Source organism: Geospiza fortis, unplaced genomic scaffold (genome assembly GCF_000277835.1).
Source record: "Geospiza fortis unplaced genomic scaffold, GeoFor_1.0 scaffold16, whole genome shotgun sequence".
NCBI classification, from domain to species: Eukaryota; Metazoa; Chordata; class Aves; order Passeriformes; family Thraupidae; genus Geospiza; species Geospiza fortis.
This window is the reverse complement of record NW_005054302.1, coordinates 1,799,782-1,819,084: the sequence shown is the minus strand read 5'-3', so window position 1 is coordinate 1,819,084 and position 19,303 is coordinate 1,799,782. Positions and strand designations below refer to the sequence as shown.

Below are 19,303 nucleotides of genomic sequence, written 5' to 3'. Positions count from 1 at the left end.
CCATATAGTTTATGTTAACTCTACACACATTTTTATTATATTAGCAGCTTAGTTTGACCCAGATACTTTTATTGGTTATTCGCCTTTTCTCCTTGACAAGTTATTACTGACTTCCCATTCTAGCTCCCTACAGCAAGACGTGAAGTCCTGTCAAGGAAATGTCAACAGACTCCTCAGCAGTGCTCAGAGCAGCTCGGGCTCCCACTCACCAGCTTTAAATTGCTACTAGGCAATCATTAAAGGAGCAGCAAGCTGCGATTATGGTGTTATAAAAAGCAGCCACCAGAGCCAAATCTAATTCAGGAAAATCACCACTTCCATCTGAATATCCAAACCCATCTCCCTTTGGTCAGTGCAGAGAGCCTCTCAGGAATACCTTTTCTGGGGTAGTTAAGTCTGGACAGTCAGGCAGAAATCCCCCATTCCTTCTGCTCCGATACCCTGTCTAGTCGATAACATTTTCACACAGCACTTTCAAAGGCTGCTGTTACTGCTCCGTGCATTTGCCCTAATGAACAAGGAATTCTGTTGATGCAGAGCAGCTGTCATTCTCCTTCTGCTAACACAGCACCCGAATGCACCTCATCATTGCTCATCAAGACAAGCAACTCCAACACCCAGTCTGCAGCACATTACAATACATTAATTCCTGTAATGACTCCAAAGAACAAGAAGAATGCCAGGTCTTGACCTGGGTGGGTTCTACAGAATTAACTCAGCTAGAGATTAAGGCCATACAGTGATGATAAAGTCTGACCCACCAGCCCCAGTGTCACATACTGTATAGCCCTGTGACAAATCCCATGTGCAATTCCCATTGAGCTGACAACCAACACACGTAGCTCAGTCTAAACCACCATTCACTCTAGGGAGGGTTTTTGTTTGTGACACACACTGACCTCAGTTTACAGAGAGGTCAAAATGATACACCCCATAGTCTGCACTAATAAAATAAATCACATCAGATGACAGCTGCTCCTCCCCAGCACCTTTCATTACGTTCTGCAAAATTTTGTTGCCCTAAGTTAAGAACAGAAAAAACTCCAGGATCCCTTCTATTCTCTGCTTAACACATTTACTTGCCATTCTTCATTATCCAAAGGCTTTTAAAAGTTTTTTTTCGGCAGCCCCATGAAAAGCCTCCAAATTGTTTACATGCCAATGTTTGGTGTGTAGCTTAGAGTACAAAGACTAAGCTGATCTCATTTTGCCTTGGTGGGAAGTTAATTTTCCTTGTGTTTTTACAAAAGGAAGAAACAATTAGCGGTTTTGAGGAGAGGCTTACACCACACATTTCCTAAACAGATTTGGTTTCTAAATAAAAGGAAGTGTTTAACAGGTTATATCAGCATTAAGATTTAAAAACTCCTGGGATTAGGCTTACTCTCCCCTTATTTATTCTCAGCACTAGTATTTGTGCCTTTAAACAAAATTCCTCTCCTATAAAATACATACATCCACACTTGGCCCCTTGACATTCATGCCTATGGCAAAATTATTTGCACGTTTTCCTTATTGCATAATTGTCTCATTAGCACTGCAAAAAGAAGGTGATGACTTTTCCCTCTGTGCCATCAGCCTAATCCAAGAGCAATCCTGACTGGTGCTGCAGGAGCAAAATTTGCCTTTTCTAGAATGGAAGGGGACTCTGAACCTCTGAGGTGGCACTGGAAATTGAATTATAGCACTTGAGTGCTGGCATTTACTTGCAACCCTTGAGGAAGATTAAATCAGTAGGCCAGGCTGGAGCTTTCCTCTCCTTTGCTAAACATAAACATTCATATTCAAATTGCTTTCGGATATATTTAAATCAATAAAAAACTCTGGATGATGGTCAATAGGGCAAAAAACAACGCCAACTTTTTAAATACACAGATGTAGTATGTACATTAACCACGAAGCCTGGCTTAAACACAGCAGTATTTACTTTATACTGTTCAGAAATGTGGCTTGGCGACTAAAATTAACAGAACTTGTCTGGAGGACAGCATAAGCTTTCTAAGAGCTCTTTCAGCTTTAACTTATGCCCCAGTTTTTGCCTTTTTTTTTTTCCCTTCAAAATCCCAATCTATGCAGCAGCACGCCTGTCCCAGTGGCACAGCAAGGCCATGGAGCCAGCATTCCTTCCAAGGCTCACGGGTCTGGGTGTTTTGGGAAGCCTGTTGATGGATCAGATATAGAAGAGGGACTGGTTTGGCTGAACAAACAAACAGCAAGTCTCCTCTTCACAATGGCCAGCTCTGTGTGTGTCCATGTGTGTGCATGCACGTGTGTAATCCCCTCCTGCCCTCCTCTGCAAACCTCTCTTACCTGGCATGGGGAAGGCTCCTTTAGGGTTACACTATTAGCCTCCTATGCACATGTACATCTTATCAACATATCTGACAAGATGGTACCTTTAAATTGAAATTCCCACTGTTTTATTCTACTATTACACTGGGAATGGGGTCCTGGAGGGAAGTCCCAGGCTACACTTGAAGTGCACATCCAAATACATCATGAAGCATTATGAGGAGGTACCTAGTCTTGGTGTACAATGCCATGCACTCAGCTGCTCTGCCAAGCTCTGACTTCCACATCCTGGCTGTGTGAGTAAGCTATTATTTGGGTTTCAGAAAGCTAAGATAGAACCCTAATAAATCCTGTAAGAGGGCAAATAGTCTAAGTAATTGATTGCTATCTTGTGTTATTCTGTCATAAGAAGGCAAATAAGCATTTTTAGCTACAAACTGTGCTGCAATCAAAAATTTTACACCAAATGGTCTGTTGAAAATTTCAGCCAAATTAATTAACAGTGAATACAAGAAGGAGTAAAGTCTGCATGCAGTCGTGTGCACTTGGTCTGTGTGTAACAAAACAGGAAATCTCAGCACCCCGTTCCAATTAAGCAAAGGCTGATTTCTCATGGAACATAAATTTTCTACTTTTCCCCCAGAACAACCTTATGCCGATGTTTTAAATAGTGGTAAAACATTGTTTTTAATTTCACACCTCACATAGCACAGTCAAATGCTTCATAACAACATAAACAAAACTTTACGCAGAGCTTTGCGACTGAAGTCAAACAATGATTTCCCCCCCACAATATGCACTCAAGGTTTGCAGGAAGAATACAGAAAATTGCTGGCTAAGGCCACAGAAATGAGTTCTCTGGTGTTTTGGCTGCTGCTGCCAAACCTAGTCATGAATGTGTTAACAGTGGATGCATTGATCCAAATCCCATTATTCCCACCACCCGTCAAGTAAAGAATAATTTATTCTATTTCTGTTCTCCTTTTGGTTGTATCGTAGGATCGAACGACTTGCGACTGGGAAACAACACCGTGTTCTTCTTGAGAAAATGCATACCCATCTGAAAAAGCAGAAGAAGAAAAAAGAAATCAGTCACTGGAGTTGAGCTCAAGAGCACAGACCTCTTTTAGAAACAGTTTTAGGCATCACTGAAGTTATGAGACTGAGACTACAGCAACCTTATTTTCTGTGCTGTGCCTCTGATACTCAGAGCTGCGCACTGCATTGCCCATGTGGCACAGGAAGGGTGTCTGCTGCCTGTTCTGTCCCTCTGCTCCCCTCCCCGGGCCAGGACAGTGCACACAGCCACCAATGCCCTCTGAGTCAACCTAATAAGCTACAGATTGATTTGAACACACTCCCATAGTACTGCCATAGCGGCAGAGTTTCTCTAAAGACTAAACAGAGAAGTAGAGATTTGCATTTCAGCTTGACTCCTCTGAAGCCCGCTTGACACCAGCAGTTTCTCTGGAGAAAGGTGGGAATGTCTAGCTCACATTTTTCTCAACCAGATTTTTCTAGCCCAACCAGATTTTTCTCACATCTTCCTCTTAACTCCCCTCAGGATTTTTTTATTAACAATTTTTCAAGTGGAATCTGATGAATGACACAGTGAAACTCTTGATTCTGTTGGCCAGTCATTTATATTTTGCACAGAGCAAACACACATTCTGGAGGTGTCTATTTTGTTAATCCTGCTAGCTAGCACAATCCTGTGGTCTCCCTAGAAACTACTCAGATGAAAATAACCACGTGCCTGATTTCTTTTAAAGTACTGTGGACAGGCAAGTGACATTTTTTGATAGCATCTGCAGAACACCACAATGCTGGTAAAACAGTCACAAATAGCTAATGGGCCAACATGATGAAACAGCAGACAGACTTGCAAATGTGGCCCCACAGAAGATTCTGAATGGAAAACTGTGGCAAAGGACAGGAGATTTTTTGACACCCTGAGTCACAAGCACAGCAGGAAATCTTTGCCAGTAAGTGGAAGGGATTCAAACAGAAATACATTGCTCCAGTCACATATCCCTCATGGAAGTGATTGCAGGACAGCAAGAACCTTGATTTGATTACATGACCAATCATCCCAGCATCCCATTTCATTTTCCCTGAGCAGTTCCATGCCAATATACATACTGCTACAGAGGCACAGGTTCGTTTTTCCTGCCTGCAGCTGAAGGTTCACAGAATACATTCATGAAGTGCAAACAGCCTTTTGGAAAAAAGTATGTCCATCCTGGATCATTGCAAAGGAAGCACGATGTACAAAACAGGCTTTCATTTTAAAAAGGGTAGATTCACACTTAAACAAACACCTCCAGTGGGTTTGTTCCATGTGAAGGGCCAGCATCCTGTTAGCATTTTTGGCTAAATTCTCCATGGATAAGTCAACTTGGTCAAAGACCACAAGCTTAAGCCCTAGAAGACTGAAGCCCATGTCCCATTACCTGATTTGCATCGAGGTGGCTTTGCCATATTTACTTATCCATGAGATCATCCAGCATAATGGAGTCTTCAACTGCCGTAACTACTGCAAATCCAGCACTGACCACACAAGTCAGTCCTGGGTGTCATCTTCCCATGACCTGCTTATTTCCAGTGCTGCCACAGGCCTGCAGACAGCCAGACAGCCCAACCACTCCGCAACTTCAATGCAAAATTCAGTCAAAGGAACCTGTTCACCACTCTCACACCAATAGAAAACACCTTAATACAGCAAGAAATTTCAGGCTAAGATCATCTGTGATAAGAATACCAGGGGTATCCTTACATGTTCATGTCCCTCATCCATCCTGGACTATCAGCAACAAGGGTTTTGTGTGTATGTCATGGGAAAGGCTGCGACCCCCAAACTTCTCAGCCGAAGCTCAACATTTGGCAGCTCATGTAAGACTTTTCCTGTAGATCTCTATACAGGAAGATGAGTTCGTATTACATTTTTCTATTCACATTACAATTAAAATTTAACTTCAAGCTGTTTAGGCAGCTGACTGCGCCTTGTGGAACCAAAATGCTGTAAATGCTTGAGTCCCATCTGCACTCCCCAAGCAGCTCTACATTTCCACTGCTTCCCGACCCCATCCAAAAACAATGAAAGTTTCCATCTGTCAGTTACTAGGGAACTTTCCGGAAGTTTGAACTTTTCCCCCAACTCCAGCTTTAAAACCACACCTATGAGCCTGCTTTAGGAACAAGGCCCTTATTGTTCAGCTGTCCTGCAGCAGCCCAAGGAAAGAGCGCATTTCTTTGGGGCTTTCTGGGCACAACCCACTTGCCCTCACAGAAGGAAGGACCTTTATACTCTGAGACTTTCTATTAATGGAGGAAAGGGACACTTTTGAATATCTGTCAGTGGGGCTTCATTTGTTAAGAAGAGATTCACATTCTCATCAAATCTAAGGTTTCACTGGTACCAGATATTATCAGACAACCTACTGAATTTTAAAAGCATCCTGTTGGGTTTTCTTAAAGCTTTGATATTCTATGAGTAGATCTGAATCTAGTGTCCCATTAGGTCTCTAATTTAACACACTCTTTTTCTGTTCACTGCAATGGCTGTTCTGGTCTGTGCAACACTGGACTACAGCAACCATCTCAATGGGCGCGCCTCCAACGCAGACAGCAACACTGTGCAAGCTCAACAGCACTCTCATGGCAACAGCTTCCAAGACCAGGACCAGAAAGTGTGCAGAGGGCTCTTTTTATTCCAGAAGATCGCCTCATGGAAGGACTGCTTACAGTTTTAGTCACTTCAGGGATTTATTTTAGAGGCCTTCTGCTCCTTGCACTCTCCTCTGACACACCCAAATTGTCTGCCCCAGGATTTGTTTAGGCCAGCCAGCAAGAGGGCAGTTGTCACTGGCAGCCCATCAGAACCCTCACCTGCTGCAGCATTTCACTAGTTCATACTGCAGAGGTATTATGGTTTAGTACAGTCCAAAGTATAAAATGCATCCTCTTTTGTTTGCCTTTGGAGAAAAATGCCCAGATTCAAATCTACTAAAACTTTTAGGGGGTTGGGGAGAAGTGAGAGACTGTTTTCTTTTTTTTTTTTCCTCTCCAATCTCTTTTAGGAAATATTGCTTCTTGAATAGCAAAACTGTCTCTGACATAATGAAAACCAACATTGTGGTATCATTTGACCAGCCAAATTCTGTCTCAGGCGAAACATTTGGTTCTGCAGAGTTTTTAAGGAGATTTGCTGTGATGTCACAGTTCACATTTACCAGTTAAAAAGTGAATGCTAACTCAGCTTTGACTCAGCAACCATCTTCTACTTAACCTGGGAAAGGGAAAGCTGCCTAAAATCTTGAACAGTTTGACTAATGCTTACTGAAGTAAATAATTTCTCTTCTGATAAACCATGCCTGTGTTTTCTTAAGGACCCAAGAGGAATTCCTGACAAATGGTTCCATCTCTTTAGTCTCAGATACCAACTTACTGGTATTTCCAGGTAGAAAATAAGAGTCAGATGCCACAGCATCAAATTCTAAACCAATTATTCCTATTTCTTTTCCCAAAATTGATATTAAAATACTGCAACTCCACTTAACAGTCAACAAACATGTAGCTTGGAAAAAATACAGAATGTATATTATATTTCAAACACAAGCAAGGTAAGAGGAAAAAAAAGTTTAAAAAGCATCTCAAGTAGCTCCCCTGTTGTTTTTCAAATAAAAATGCACTAGCAGAAAAGTGAAAGGAAGAAGGTGTCTGCTAGTGGAGAATAAATGGAGGGATTAGAGCCCTCAGCATGAACACATTATTATTATTTATTATTTGTCAGCCCCCATACTGTGAAACGAACCTCAGATGACAGGTGCTTTTTCTCCACTGATTAATAAGGTGCAAACCATATGCTCTGCATTCAGATTTACTCTATGAAATCACCATATTCTGTCAAAGGAAGAAGGATTTTCTCGGCTAGCATAGGCAGCCTGGGCCAAGTGCAGCAATCCTCACTCAGGCATGGCTTGGTGGAGTTTCAGAGGGAGCTCTGCCAAAGCTGTGCTTAATGGGAGCAGACTCAGCTCTCCTTTTAAAGAGCACATTGAGACAATTGATAACTGAACACCAGCAGGGGCATTACAGGAGGGAAACCACCCTAGAAGGATGCTGTGGAACTTTCCTTATGGATGGAGGGTACCCTTCCCATCCTCTGGGGGAACAGGTGATACAGGTCAGTCCTGCAGGAGGAAAGGGGAGGTCAAGAGTCATCTTTTATATCTACAGTTTGTCTAAAGGAGGTGCTGCTCTCACAGAGTCACAGCAGTGAAAAAGACAAGAACTTGGATGGAGACCTGGGGAAAACCTCATAGCCAGCAAACCCTTTTTGGAAATCATTATTGCTCCTTCCCTCAAGGGAGAGTCACACAGCAAGCTAAAGGGAAGGGTCCAAAGACACATCTGAGAGAAGCCTGGTAACATTTCCTGCTCATTCTTAAGAGGTGTCAGAAAGCAGACGGCAACAGGGAAGGACCAATTTCACCAGGCACCTTCACCAGGAGGTGAGCACAGCCTGGGGAGCAGTGTTGTCAGCACTGCCTACAAGACTGCACTGAGATGGTTTTATTTTAGCACCTGGGCTTGACAACCATATGCAACTCTTCCACTAAAGTCAGGAGCTTCACACTTCCTTTTTTTTTTTTTTAACTTTTCACAAATGTCCCAGAAAGGAACCATGCGATCTTTGACAGCACAGCCAGTAGATAGATTTCTTTCATGCTTCTGGCAGGTCTATACAACTCAGGAACACAAAAAGCATGAAAAACAGCCATGAAGGTTTTACTTTAAGGACATACCCTTCCAAATGGACAGGGCTAGTCTCCAAGGCAGCCACTCTGAGCCAGTTTCTTTAATGAGAGGAGGTGTTTGAGAGACTAATCCTGGCTGGCACTCCCATATGGCACTGCCATGGCACTGGCTGCACAGCTCTGCTGCCCACTTTGGGTGCTGGACCCACAAGAGTCTGGTGCTGCATAGGAGCACCCCATCCATACATCATGCCTTAAGGTCCTGTGCTGTGCTAATACTTTTGGAGAAGGGCTAGCTCACCAACAGAGAGCCAAGGAAACACACAGTGAGCTTCTGCCTCTTGTACAGAGCTGTGTAGCCTTACCTCAGTCAGCTCTTTGCTCCCACCATTGACCACCAGTCGCAGCCCAGAAAATCCCTGTGAGATTTTTTTCCTTTCCATGTAACTGGAAACAAAGCTGTTTAGGCATTGTGTCCTCCCAAAACACTTGGAAATAGTTGCTGTCAAAAATAAAGTAATTTCCAACCCAGTACTGCATCTTTACAATCTGTGCTACCAAATTTAATCCCATTTTCATTCCTTGTTGGGAACAAGACAATCCATTTGCCTAAGCTTTTGTCAGCTCTGACTAAACAAACCATTTTCCTCCTTTATATGTAAGCAACAGATTCTGAGTTGAAGTCACAAAAGCAATTTTTAGTCTTCACAGCCTGGGAATTTAGGGTCTGGTGGAAACATATGAACAGTTCAAGACTTCAAACAGAGTGCTTCTAGTGTGATTTAAGATACTGGCCCGGCATGTCAAGGCTACTGCCCTATTCATCAAGTCTTGGCTTTCAAGATTTCTAGCATTTAGTAAACAGTTGTACAATCCAGGGTTGTGAAAACAGCACATTTGTACCCTGGATTTTACATGGCCTTGTACATATAACAGCTATGCAACACTGGAAAATAATATTTGACAAGAGATGACAGAAGTCATGGAACATCACAAAAATCACAAAAATCATCTTTCAATCCTTTCAATCCCAGCTTCATAGTCAAAATTTATGTTCATGTGAAAAACAGATTGCTGATTGTAACCTGTCCTGACTGGCCTGACTCATTTAGCACTTAATAATTTGCATTTATAGGGAAGCTGGTTATCCAAGTTAGGGTTTATTTTGATCTCATTTTTCTTTCCCAACAGCTGTTTGCCTACTAACAACCTGATTATGTGTTCTTTGAGACTAAAAGCACATATTAAGTCTGACTAGCTACCTCCTGGTATAGCTCCTTTCTGCACTGCTTCACAGGTTTCAGATTGTGGTTAAGTCTGCACAGCAGACTATTTTGACAGCCATTTGTTTGTGCATTTTATGGATTTCTTCTGCCAATCATTGCTATTGGAATCTTCTCAAAGAGCATGTTTGCATGACCAAAGCCATGTTGCTATCAGCATCCCTGGCTCCTTTATACAAAGGATTAAATCTCTGCAGAAATGTGGTCCACAGGGCTGCTCTGCTCACTGGCCTCTCTTCCCAGACGTAGTGGGATTGATTGCCAAAGACCCCACATCCCTTGGCAGTGATGGCAGCCTTCCAATGGCTCTATCAAGGACAAACACTATCAGATCCATCACTGTCCCACCCCTTCTAGTCAAATTTCCCATGGAAAAAGAATACCTCAGGTATTATCCCAGCCCTGCCTCCATGACCTGAGCCATAACAGTTCTGCTACAGAAGGAGACACAGCCAGCAATGAAATTTGACTCCTCTGTGATTCTTAGGCAGTCAGGGGTGTCACTTCCTACTGCAATTGCAATACAAACCCCAAATCCTGAGTGTCTGTCCCTTGCCCTGTGTGCAGCAGGACTGCACAATGAAGAATTTACTTTCTTTAGTAAATAAGCCTATTGATACCACAAGTTTCATCACAAGAGAGACTGCATTTGCTCACTAGAAAGGGCTCACTGGACTCCCTGGTCCCTCAAGACAGCATGGTCCTTTGGTGCATCCGGCCTGCAGAGCTGCTAGAGATGATTTTAAATACTGTGGAAGCCTTTAAAACACTGACAAAAACCCATCAGGTCCAGCAGACACAGGAAGACAAATAAATGGATGACTTCTACATTAACAAGAAATGCCATTAATTTGAAGCAGCAGTAGTAGCCAGTTGTGACATTGCTTGTCTTCTCCCAGCAGTGGACAAAGAGGGAGAGGGAGAGAAGCAGCTCTGCAGGCCATGGCTTTCCTCACCAGCAACACACAGAACCCTAATGGCATCCCTGAAATATCTCTGTATTCTCAGCTAACCACAGCTAACATGACATTTCATACAGAAATAATTTCTGTTAAAGCTAGGCTCTACCACAACATTTACTTTGCACAGAGTTTTTGATTTTTAGACTATTCTTAAGACTATGAGAATTCTACCTTTAGAGAACCTGCATACTGGGATTCTATCATTTGGGCCTGGTGATTGAATCCCAGGGAATTAACCACATTTGAGCTCCCCTTGCCTAGGGCCAGATACACTAATTCCACTTCCAAATGTATGTGTCTTGCTTGGCAGCTCAGCCTCAGCGCTAGATTATCTCTACCTACCATTTAATTAAAAAATAATCACCCTTGGCTTCCCTGACATGGGGCTAGGCTGTGAAACAGAGGCGGACGTGAGCCGCTACTTACGTGACACGCTTTGCTGGACAGAATGAGCACGGAAAAGGCTCGGAGGAGTTTTCCTGCCGAGCCTTTTTAACAAATGGTCACGTTCGTTCACGCTAAGGGAGACAGAAAGAGAGAAAACACACCAGTGAGTAACAGATCATTTCAAGGTAAAAGTCAACTGTATTTAAAGTACTTATCAGCTTTGACTTTGTCAACACTAAAGGTGGTTGTAGCATGAAAAAGAATTTTCTCTTTCTTTAAACTGCACAGTATGAAGAGAACTCCTCCTTTCTAAGGACACTTTGTATAAATCTACTTTTGGTCAATTCATCCCTAATATCACCATCATTGTGATTTCTGAATGCGTGATGCCTCTAAATTATTACGAACCACATCAGAAGTCTGACATCGAGTGATATGGAACATTAAGAAGATTTCTCTTTAGTATTATGCACATGAATCACAGCATACACAAACTGCCTTAGAGAGAAGGAGCAAAGCATTGTCTCTTAGCACAAGGTAGAAGGCTTCTATCACACCTGCAAAATGGCCTGAAGCAACCAAAGGCAGGACCCATAGTTAAATCTGCCTTCTAAAGAATGCCCTCATTTTAACCTCCCATATCGAAAGAAAACTTTCTATCCAGTTTCTTTTATTAAAAACCTCTTTGGTTTACACAGTTCTTGTCAGAGGCCTGAAAAAATTACTGTTGAATTTACAAAAAGTGAAAATACAAACTTAAGGTGAAAAACACAGTATGCTTACAACAGGTTTAACATACCTACAAGAATTATTAGAGGCACTCTCCATTTCGATTTTTGTAAAAAAACAACACTCGCTTCATCAAGAACTTGATGCCCAGAGTTAAAAAATGATGACTAAGATCCTGACCTTTCAAAGCATTTAATTATGTATATGAGTCCCACTAAGTTCAATGGGGTTTTAAAATAATATAGACCTTCAAATCTCATTGCACTGGAGCCTCAAATAACTTATGTATCAGATTATTTTCAGAAAGGTATTAGAGTCTACTTCGGTTCAAAGTTCTCCACAATTGGTCTGTTTATTCCTCATCACCCTTGTTCCTGACACTGAGATGGAGCTAGTGCAGAGAAGGGATCTGTTTGCTGGTACAGCTCCTTGCAATGCCTTTGTTCTATTTGCCCCACATTTACACTGTGTCTCCATTTTCCCAGTCTGCTTTTTCTTTCACATCTTTATTCACAAGGAGCAATTGCACTGATTATGCTGCAAACATGGATACACACCTGAATGCCAATGCTGGTATCTTCCTTGGGTTAGATTACAAATTCACATGCATTTGGTGTATGAAATGGAAATCCCAGCAAGTGCAGCTGCTGCTGTCGACATGCTAACAACAGCTTTAAACAAACAACTCCCTTTCACTGAAGCAGTTTGCTAACTTCAATCAGGAAAGTAACTGAAGAATCTCTGAGATGCCTGTAATCCAGCCATGCAGGCTTATATTCCACTTAATAGTCCATTAGGGCAATAGCCAGGCTCACAGTTCTCTGTTCAGTGCATAATGAGGTGTCCACAAAACACAGGGTGCAATCTTTCTCTTTTTTCCTCTGATCCCCAAGCTCACACATCTGAACTAGAAGCTTGTAAAACCTACGGACTCCTCCTCAAAATCTTTACAAACTCTAAGCATTTTCAGACACTTGGTCTCTTCCCCTCCTTCCTCTGGCACCACAGAATCACACCTGCAATGGGTATGGCAGGTTGCTTTCCCTGCCTGCAGTCAGCAGTATTCCTTCAACATAAAACAGAAGTTGATAATAAATTTTGAAGCAAAAGTATTGATTCCAACTGAGTTTGTCAAACGCTAACAACTCTTGGCTCAGGAGACCTGCATGGGTTCAAAGAAGAAAGGATCAGAGGTTTCCATTAAAACTAGGGTTACAGCATGAAAGCTTCTAAAAATCTTGGAGGACCCAAGTGATTAAAAAAACCAAGATCAGTTTCTGGCTGTAAGAAAATCTAGTACATACAGAAAGAAGTTTATACCTGTTCCAAGCCGGCAGCATGGTGGAAAACACATACTACAAAGAATCACCAGGTAAGGGTGATGCAATGTAAGGTACAAAGCAAGACATAAGACTTCTCTAACCTTTAACCTCCCTTGCTTAGGAAGTTGACAACCTGCAGAACCAGCCACTACCAGTGATGCTGTACTGCACAACCTCCTGCTGACTGCAGGAGACTGCTGGGTAACTTGTTAGTTTAGTGAAACACTGTCTAAACACACTGCTGTCCTGTGAATGACAGAAGTGCAATACTTGTTCATGTTCTGCGGGCAAAGAACACGTAGGAAGACACTTCTCTATCTCAGTAGGAGGGTGATTTAAAAAAGGAAACTTAAACCAATCAAAAATACTTGTTGTGAGGGACAAATAAGCAATATTTGCCACAAAATTCTTACATTGAGAATGGAATCAACCACAGCAGAAAATCTCACAAGGAAAAATTCTTCATCTGCTTGTCTACTATGCAGCAACTGATGAAGTGTAGACCAGTAATGCTTAGGCCCTCAGGCTTCTGCATGCAGTGTGTGGAGGACAGCCTGCTGTCAAGGGACCTCTGAACAGGCGTGACACATTGCAGCTCTAAGAATGCCAAACCTATGCTATCTTTGATATTGCTAATTATAATCAACAAGTTCAAAACTGAAGTCACATCTGATTTTCCCATTTAGGAAATTATATTGGATTGCATCTGTGCAGAGAAAGAAAAACTCACAGCAGAATTAGAAATTTGTGTTTTAAGTATGAGGGATGACTAAATAGACTGCAACTCAAGGCCAGTCAAGTACTATAAAACAAACCTTTAATACACAGAAGGTAATGCAACACAGTTCTTCTGAATTGGTTGAGTATTTGATTTACTTACAGATATTAGATCTCCCAATAAAATCCCTGAAGGGAAAGTGAAGTGGCTTTCTTAACTAGTAAGTGTTTGCACTCGTACAAGTCCCTGCTTTCAGAAAAGGTTTCTGCCTGCTGCTAACAGGTAACAAAGTGAAGACTTCTCTGTCTGCCTCACACTTTGATGCAAAAGTAATAACACTGGGCTCACAGTTAGGCCTTGCTCACAGAAATACTGCTTGTAATTCAATCCCAAGCATTAGCCATGATTTTCAGATTTAATTCTGCATTCTAGTGACTCCAAGCCAGGACCTAAACACTCCTGTGGGGGCTAAGGATGGCACCTTCAGATGCATTGAGGCAAAAGGATAAGAGAAGATGAGATCACACTCTGAATACTGGACAGTGGTGTTCATATTCAGGAACTCAAAAATCTTGTCAGAATGGAAGAAGTCCCAAACCCAGACATTCTTATGGAAGTCAGTGACATGGAAAGTGACAGTGAAATATGCTTTAGCTGGTTAGTCAGTGACCTCCAAGGGGGTAAGGGAGAGGCACCATTTATCTCTAATTATATGAAGGACAAAGGACACAGACAAAAAGCTTTGAACTAAATATATACTTGACTAGAACAAAAACTGTTAAAAGGTCCCAATTCTGAGGGTTTCTATGAAAAAAAAAAAGGATTTAAAAAAATCATTAGTCAAGTCAGCCAAAATCAGATTTAGTTGCTATCAATAATACAGAATACCTTAGGCCAGGAATACCTTTGTGATGGCTTCATAAGAGAGTCAAGATGACTTCTGCCTGCCTGGAAGTCTGTGCTAGCAACATCACACAAATTCATTAAGTGAATGACAAATCAAAAGGTAAACTAAAGGCAACATGTCATTTCATAACAATGCTTTCAATTCCATGAATAAAATGACTCTTCCATCTTCCTATCTGAATTGCTCTAAGGTGTCAAGGGAGAACTTCATTTTATTTTTGTATTCTCTTCTTCTTATCCCTCACAAAAGCAAACAGCCCTTGAATCCAGGCAACAAACATCTGGCTTTACACATTCAAATGAGATGCATCAAAACAAACAGAATAATTCAAAGCTGACCACAAGGTCCTGCTGTCTCATTTGCTCAAGTAATTAAAAAAAGATGAGCTTCACCACCAATTAATCTACTGAGCACTAATTAGCGTTAATGAGGATTTGGGGTATTTGGTATAGTTTGACCCAGAATGTCCTCCTGAGTCCATTAATTGACTGGTGGCAAAAGGTGGGATCACAAAGACCGGAAGGTTAAAGTGGATGCAGGTGTCTCTTAAAATTGGATCTTCCCTTTGAAAACACATGCATATCCCAGTTAAAAAAGAAAAAAATAGAAATTCAGAGCCCTCCTTCTCAAAAGCTGAATTCTTGTTAGTGTTTTGTTACAATTTGCCAGAGGAGATACAGAGCAGAAACATACCAAATAGGCAAATACGCTCAGTTGCCACTGGTTTTAACTCACTGCCCTTCTGAGTTATGAAGAATTCAGTCAGATACAGACATTAGAAATTATTTGGTTTGTTTCTGCTTTTCCCCTTTCCAGAAGGAAGAACTGAGGTGCCTAGTGAAGCCTTACCAGGGCTGCTAGAGATGACACAACTGAAGCACACAAGCACATTTCCCAGCTGCCACCCCTGAGCCAAAACCATGCCAGGAACTCAGGGCAGAAGCTTGGCTCTCCAGTGCAAGATACTCAGGGTCCATGGGTAAGCCCAGAGGACAAGAAAGCTGCAGCTCTTTTCCTTATCATCTGAACACCTACAAAGCCCTCACTACACTGCCTGTAGGTGCAGCATCACTGGTTCTTGCACCCTACAGCGGTGCTGCAGCAGACAGCCACAGGTAAATCATTGCTCAGTTTGGTTTAAACCAGAAAATCTAAGCCTCCAAGGCTTAGGCTGAAGTTCTATCCTTAACTGCACAGCCTCCCTCCTACCCATAAGTATTTTCAAAAGAAACAGCAGGTAAACCCTTGTTCAGTCTCTTCGCTTCCACTGGCACACACTCTGCTAAAGACAGCCCGAGAAACTCTGGCTGGCTTGCATTATTCTCCTGTTGGAGGAAACATCTTGCAACGTGTTGCCTCTCAGTGCGACAGCAGGGATGGGAAAGAATGAGAGGGAGGGGAGAAATTTTTGTAAAATATCCCATGTGGCTAAACACAAGGTAAAAGACTAGCAAGTTTCTGTCCTTGTCATCTTGCCCTGTGTATTGAATTTTGAGGGGAAAAGAGGGTACTCTTCTATCTCTTTTTAAATTTTAGAATTAAAACATAATACTTGATCTTTTCCATGCATTTCAAACAATAACTTACAAAAAAGTTTGCTGTTTCTTGCTGACATGTTTCTGTCACTGAAAATCACATCAACATAAAATAAAAAGAGCAAGAAGAAAGGTCTGAAGCAGACCTCTCCAGCTTTGATCAATCCTAATCACCAAATCCTTTACAAGCAGACTGTTCATTTTCATTTCAGTCTCTTGGCTCTCAAACTCCCTTACGTGTCTTCTGAAGAAGAATCAGAGGTTCAAGCACAATGGCTTCTCCCCAAGTACACCTGGCAGAGAGGCCTTGCAGATCCCTCTCTGGCTGCTAGGACATGGCATGTATTCCTGAGGATTAATTCACAAGTTCCATCTCACCTTTCGTGCAACATAACACTGCTTAAAGGCTTACAGCATCGATCACAGTGCTGGCAGACATAGAGCAAGAACTGTACACCAGGCAGACGCTGTGGCCACACCTCTGTAATTGGCCAGAGGAGACTATTGTTCTTCCTCAGATATCCCCTGCTGGATGAGGGCACCCACCCAGAACCATCCCAGGCCTCGGTTTAACGTGGGTTTTTTTAGTTTAGAATTGTTAGAAGTTATACAGTGGGCAGAGACATAACTAGCATAGGTTCAGCATAAAGAGAACGTTAAAAACAACATTATTTCAGACCAGGAATTCAAAATTCAAGCATGCAAATCATCTGAAATGCAAGTCACACTAAGGCTGAGGGCTCAGCAATACTCTATGCTCAAACACACAGAACATCCCAGGGCTGTGGAAGAAAGGCCCAACTGGCTCAGAGAGCAATTGTATCTCCATCCTCTGGCTTCAGAGACATCACAGAGAGGATTCACCCTCCTACAAAACTGCCGAAGTGGCAACGAGGGGCTTCTGCTGGCTTCCCTCTCTCGATCCACAAAGAGGAGATGTTATTTTTTGTTATCTACATTTGATTGCAGGAATGTTTTACTCTGAGGTCAGAGTAGGAGGTCTTTTTAATTTAAAAGGCAAACAGGCATTACTGATAATGAAGCGGCAATGTAATCAAAGGAAATCTCTGGAGCATTTCACAAGGAAGTGTCTGAGGCATATAAACAGTAAAACAAAAAAACCCCCAGCATTTTCTGTGCAGAGTCAGCGTCTACAAACACTGCTCCTTAATCACTCTGGATCCAGCTGAAATAGACATCCCAAACCACGCTTCTTTTGCATTTTACTGTAAATACTCAGCACGCCATTAATAAAAACCCACCACTAGGACACCAAAGGGTCACCAGGCACAAGCCACACGGGAACGTAGACAGAAGTGCTGGCTGTACCACTAGCAGGCTGGGAGGTGCCAGAAGTTACCCGTCAGAGGTGACTCCTGCAGCAGACAGCCAGGATTTCAGGAGTACCAAGTCCTTGCTGAGGGCTCAGCAACAGCCAGCTTTCCAGAGAAGCTGAGCTCTTATGCTCAGTGCCATGGCGTAGTACTTCCAGACCTTCTTAGTGCAACAAGCTCCCGTCCAGGTACTTCCAAAGCACATGTGAAAGCCACAGAGCAACTTTCCCTCTTTATAAATTGTACTTGACGTTTTCCAGCCAAAATGCCTGATAAGCATCAAATTTACCCAGATGTGTGGCCCTGCAAGGCTGACTTGGAGCATATTGAGAGCAGCCAGCTCTCCAGTCCATGAGAACATGGGGTAATGAGCTCAGCCCACATGCAGCCACAAGTTTTTTATGCTGCCTGGATGTGAAATGGTTAAACGAGTGTCATACACCTTCAGCAGCAGCCCCATGGATGTCCTGGTGGTGACTGATGGCTAAAGCAGCTCCTGCCCCCACCAGTCAGCGACCTGACAGTGCTCCCCACACCACTCCATTTCTTTCAGCTCACACATGGATCCAAACAGTGGAGCTGATCCAGCTGAGCAGCTGGGGCAAAGGCGGGCCAGCATGACCATGGCTGGTAATGAGTGGTTTGGGAAACTGTTAAGCCAGCCTAGCAGCCACATCAACAGAAACCCAAGGATGCATGGCCCTCACCAAAGCCCTGAAGAAACACTGCTGTTCCAGGTTGTGACTTGGCTTGGCAGCATGCTACTCCAGCCAAACAGCAGCTCTCCCGCTGCGTCCCAGAGCTCTGCATGGAGGAGCACCTGCAGCCAGCGTGCAGCAGCAGCACCCAGGGCAGGTGCTCACAGGTCTGCCTGCATTGCCATGCCACCCTGCACCCCTGGCAGAATCACCCTGCAGCAGCAGATGGAGGTCAGGACATGTTGTGAGCTTCAGACAGCCCCCATTTGCAGCACACAGATCATATATAGAGTTCTGGGGCCAAATTCTCCACAGAATCCTCTTCAAGTTGGTCCTCAAAGTCATATGGCTAAAAGCAGGACAAGGCTTTTCCTTTTCATGATAAGCAAAGATGATTTACATTTTCTTTTTTTCATTAAAAATGTCTTAAGGCAGAAAAGTCAGATCCTTCTTTGATTCCTAAAATCACTTGGACAATCCATTCTAGCCTTCATTTTTGAGACTGTTATTCCTAAACTTCTTTCGAAGACTACTTAGAATGATATAGGGTTTGCATGGCAAGGTTTTGGTAGTGGGAGGCTACAGGGTTGGCTTCTAAGAGAAGCTGTCAGAAGCTTCTCCCATGTCCTGCAGAGCCAATGCTAGCCAGCTCCAAGATGGAATAACAGTGCAGGTTTGATGGGCACCTAATGTCCAGTCAAGGTGAGCCCACTGTAAAAAGACCAAGCACCTTTAGAAAATACAATCTAAAAATAGCAGTGTTAAACTTCACATGCCTCTCTGAAATGCAGCAATCCTAAGAAAATATCTGCTTAAAGTACCTTTCATTTCCAAGCTCTGCAAACACTAAGCACTTGTATATGCATTTCTCTGGGGGGTGGAAGGCAGACATCACTGTCAGATGTCCTAAAGTCAACTAACTTAAATCAAAACTTGAAGCTGCCCAGTTTTGCCCTCAGCCTTCCCAAAACAGGGGATACTGACCCAATTTAAAGGTCTCAGAAGCAGACAAGGCTAAGTGTGACTTGCTGCTTTTCAGCTACCCTCCTTTTGGTATCACTGCTGTTGACTTCTTGTCCCTAAGTGCCTCACTTTGCACTTACTCTACTGGGTGCTTGGTCATATCCTTTACAGATAAGGTGGCAATACAGTTGCAATTATAACATTCTTTTCCTACTCACTCATTTTTTTCAGAAGTAGTCACCTTGGAGGGTGAAGTCTTCCATGCTTGGTCTCTCTGTATAGATTTTTTCTGGTTTGCGGTTTTTGTGTGTGGATTTTTTAAATATCCAAACTTACTGGTTTACTAGAAGTTCACTTACATACTTTTACTGAAGTTAAGATTATTTCTGTTTTCAAAAACTCTGAACTCCTCCT

The 19,303-nt window shown here is 42.6% G+C and overlaps 1 protein-coding gene across 1 annotated transcript in view; it reads right to left on the bottom strand.

The window, feature by feature from the left end:
• Positions 1-390: 390 nt before the first annotated feature.
• The window catches only part of ATP8A2 (ATPase phospholipid transporting 8A2), a 287,313-nt gene continuing 268,400 nt past the window's right edge, over positions 391-19,303 (bottom strand). Inside the window, exons 35-36 of the mRNA XM_005417776.2 lie at positions 10,723-10,814; positions 391-3,352 (exon numbers count right to left, since the gene is read on the bottom strand). Of these exons, the coding sequence (XP_005417833.2) occupies positions 3,255-3,352; positions 10,723-10,814 (190 nt within the window). The 3' untranslated portion in view covers positions 391-3,254. The remainder of the gene's footprint in view (positions 3,353-10,722; positions 10,815-19,303) is intronic.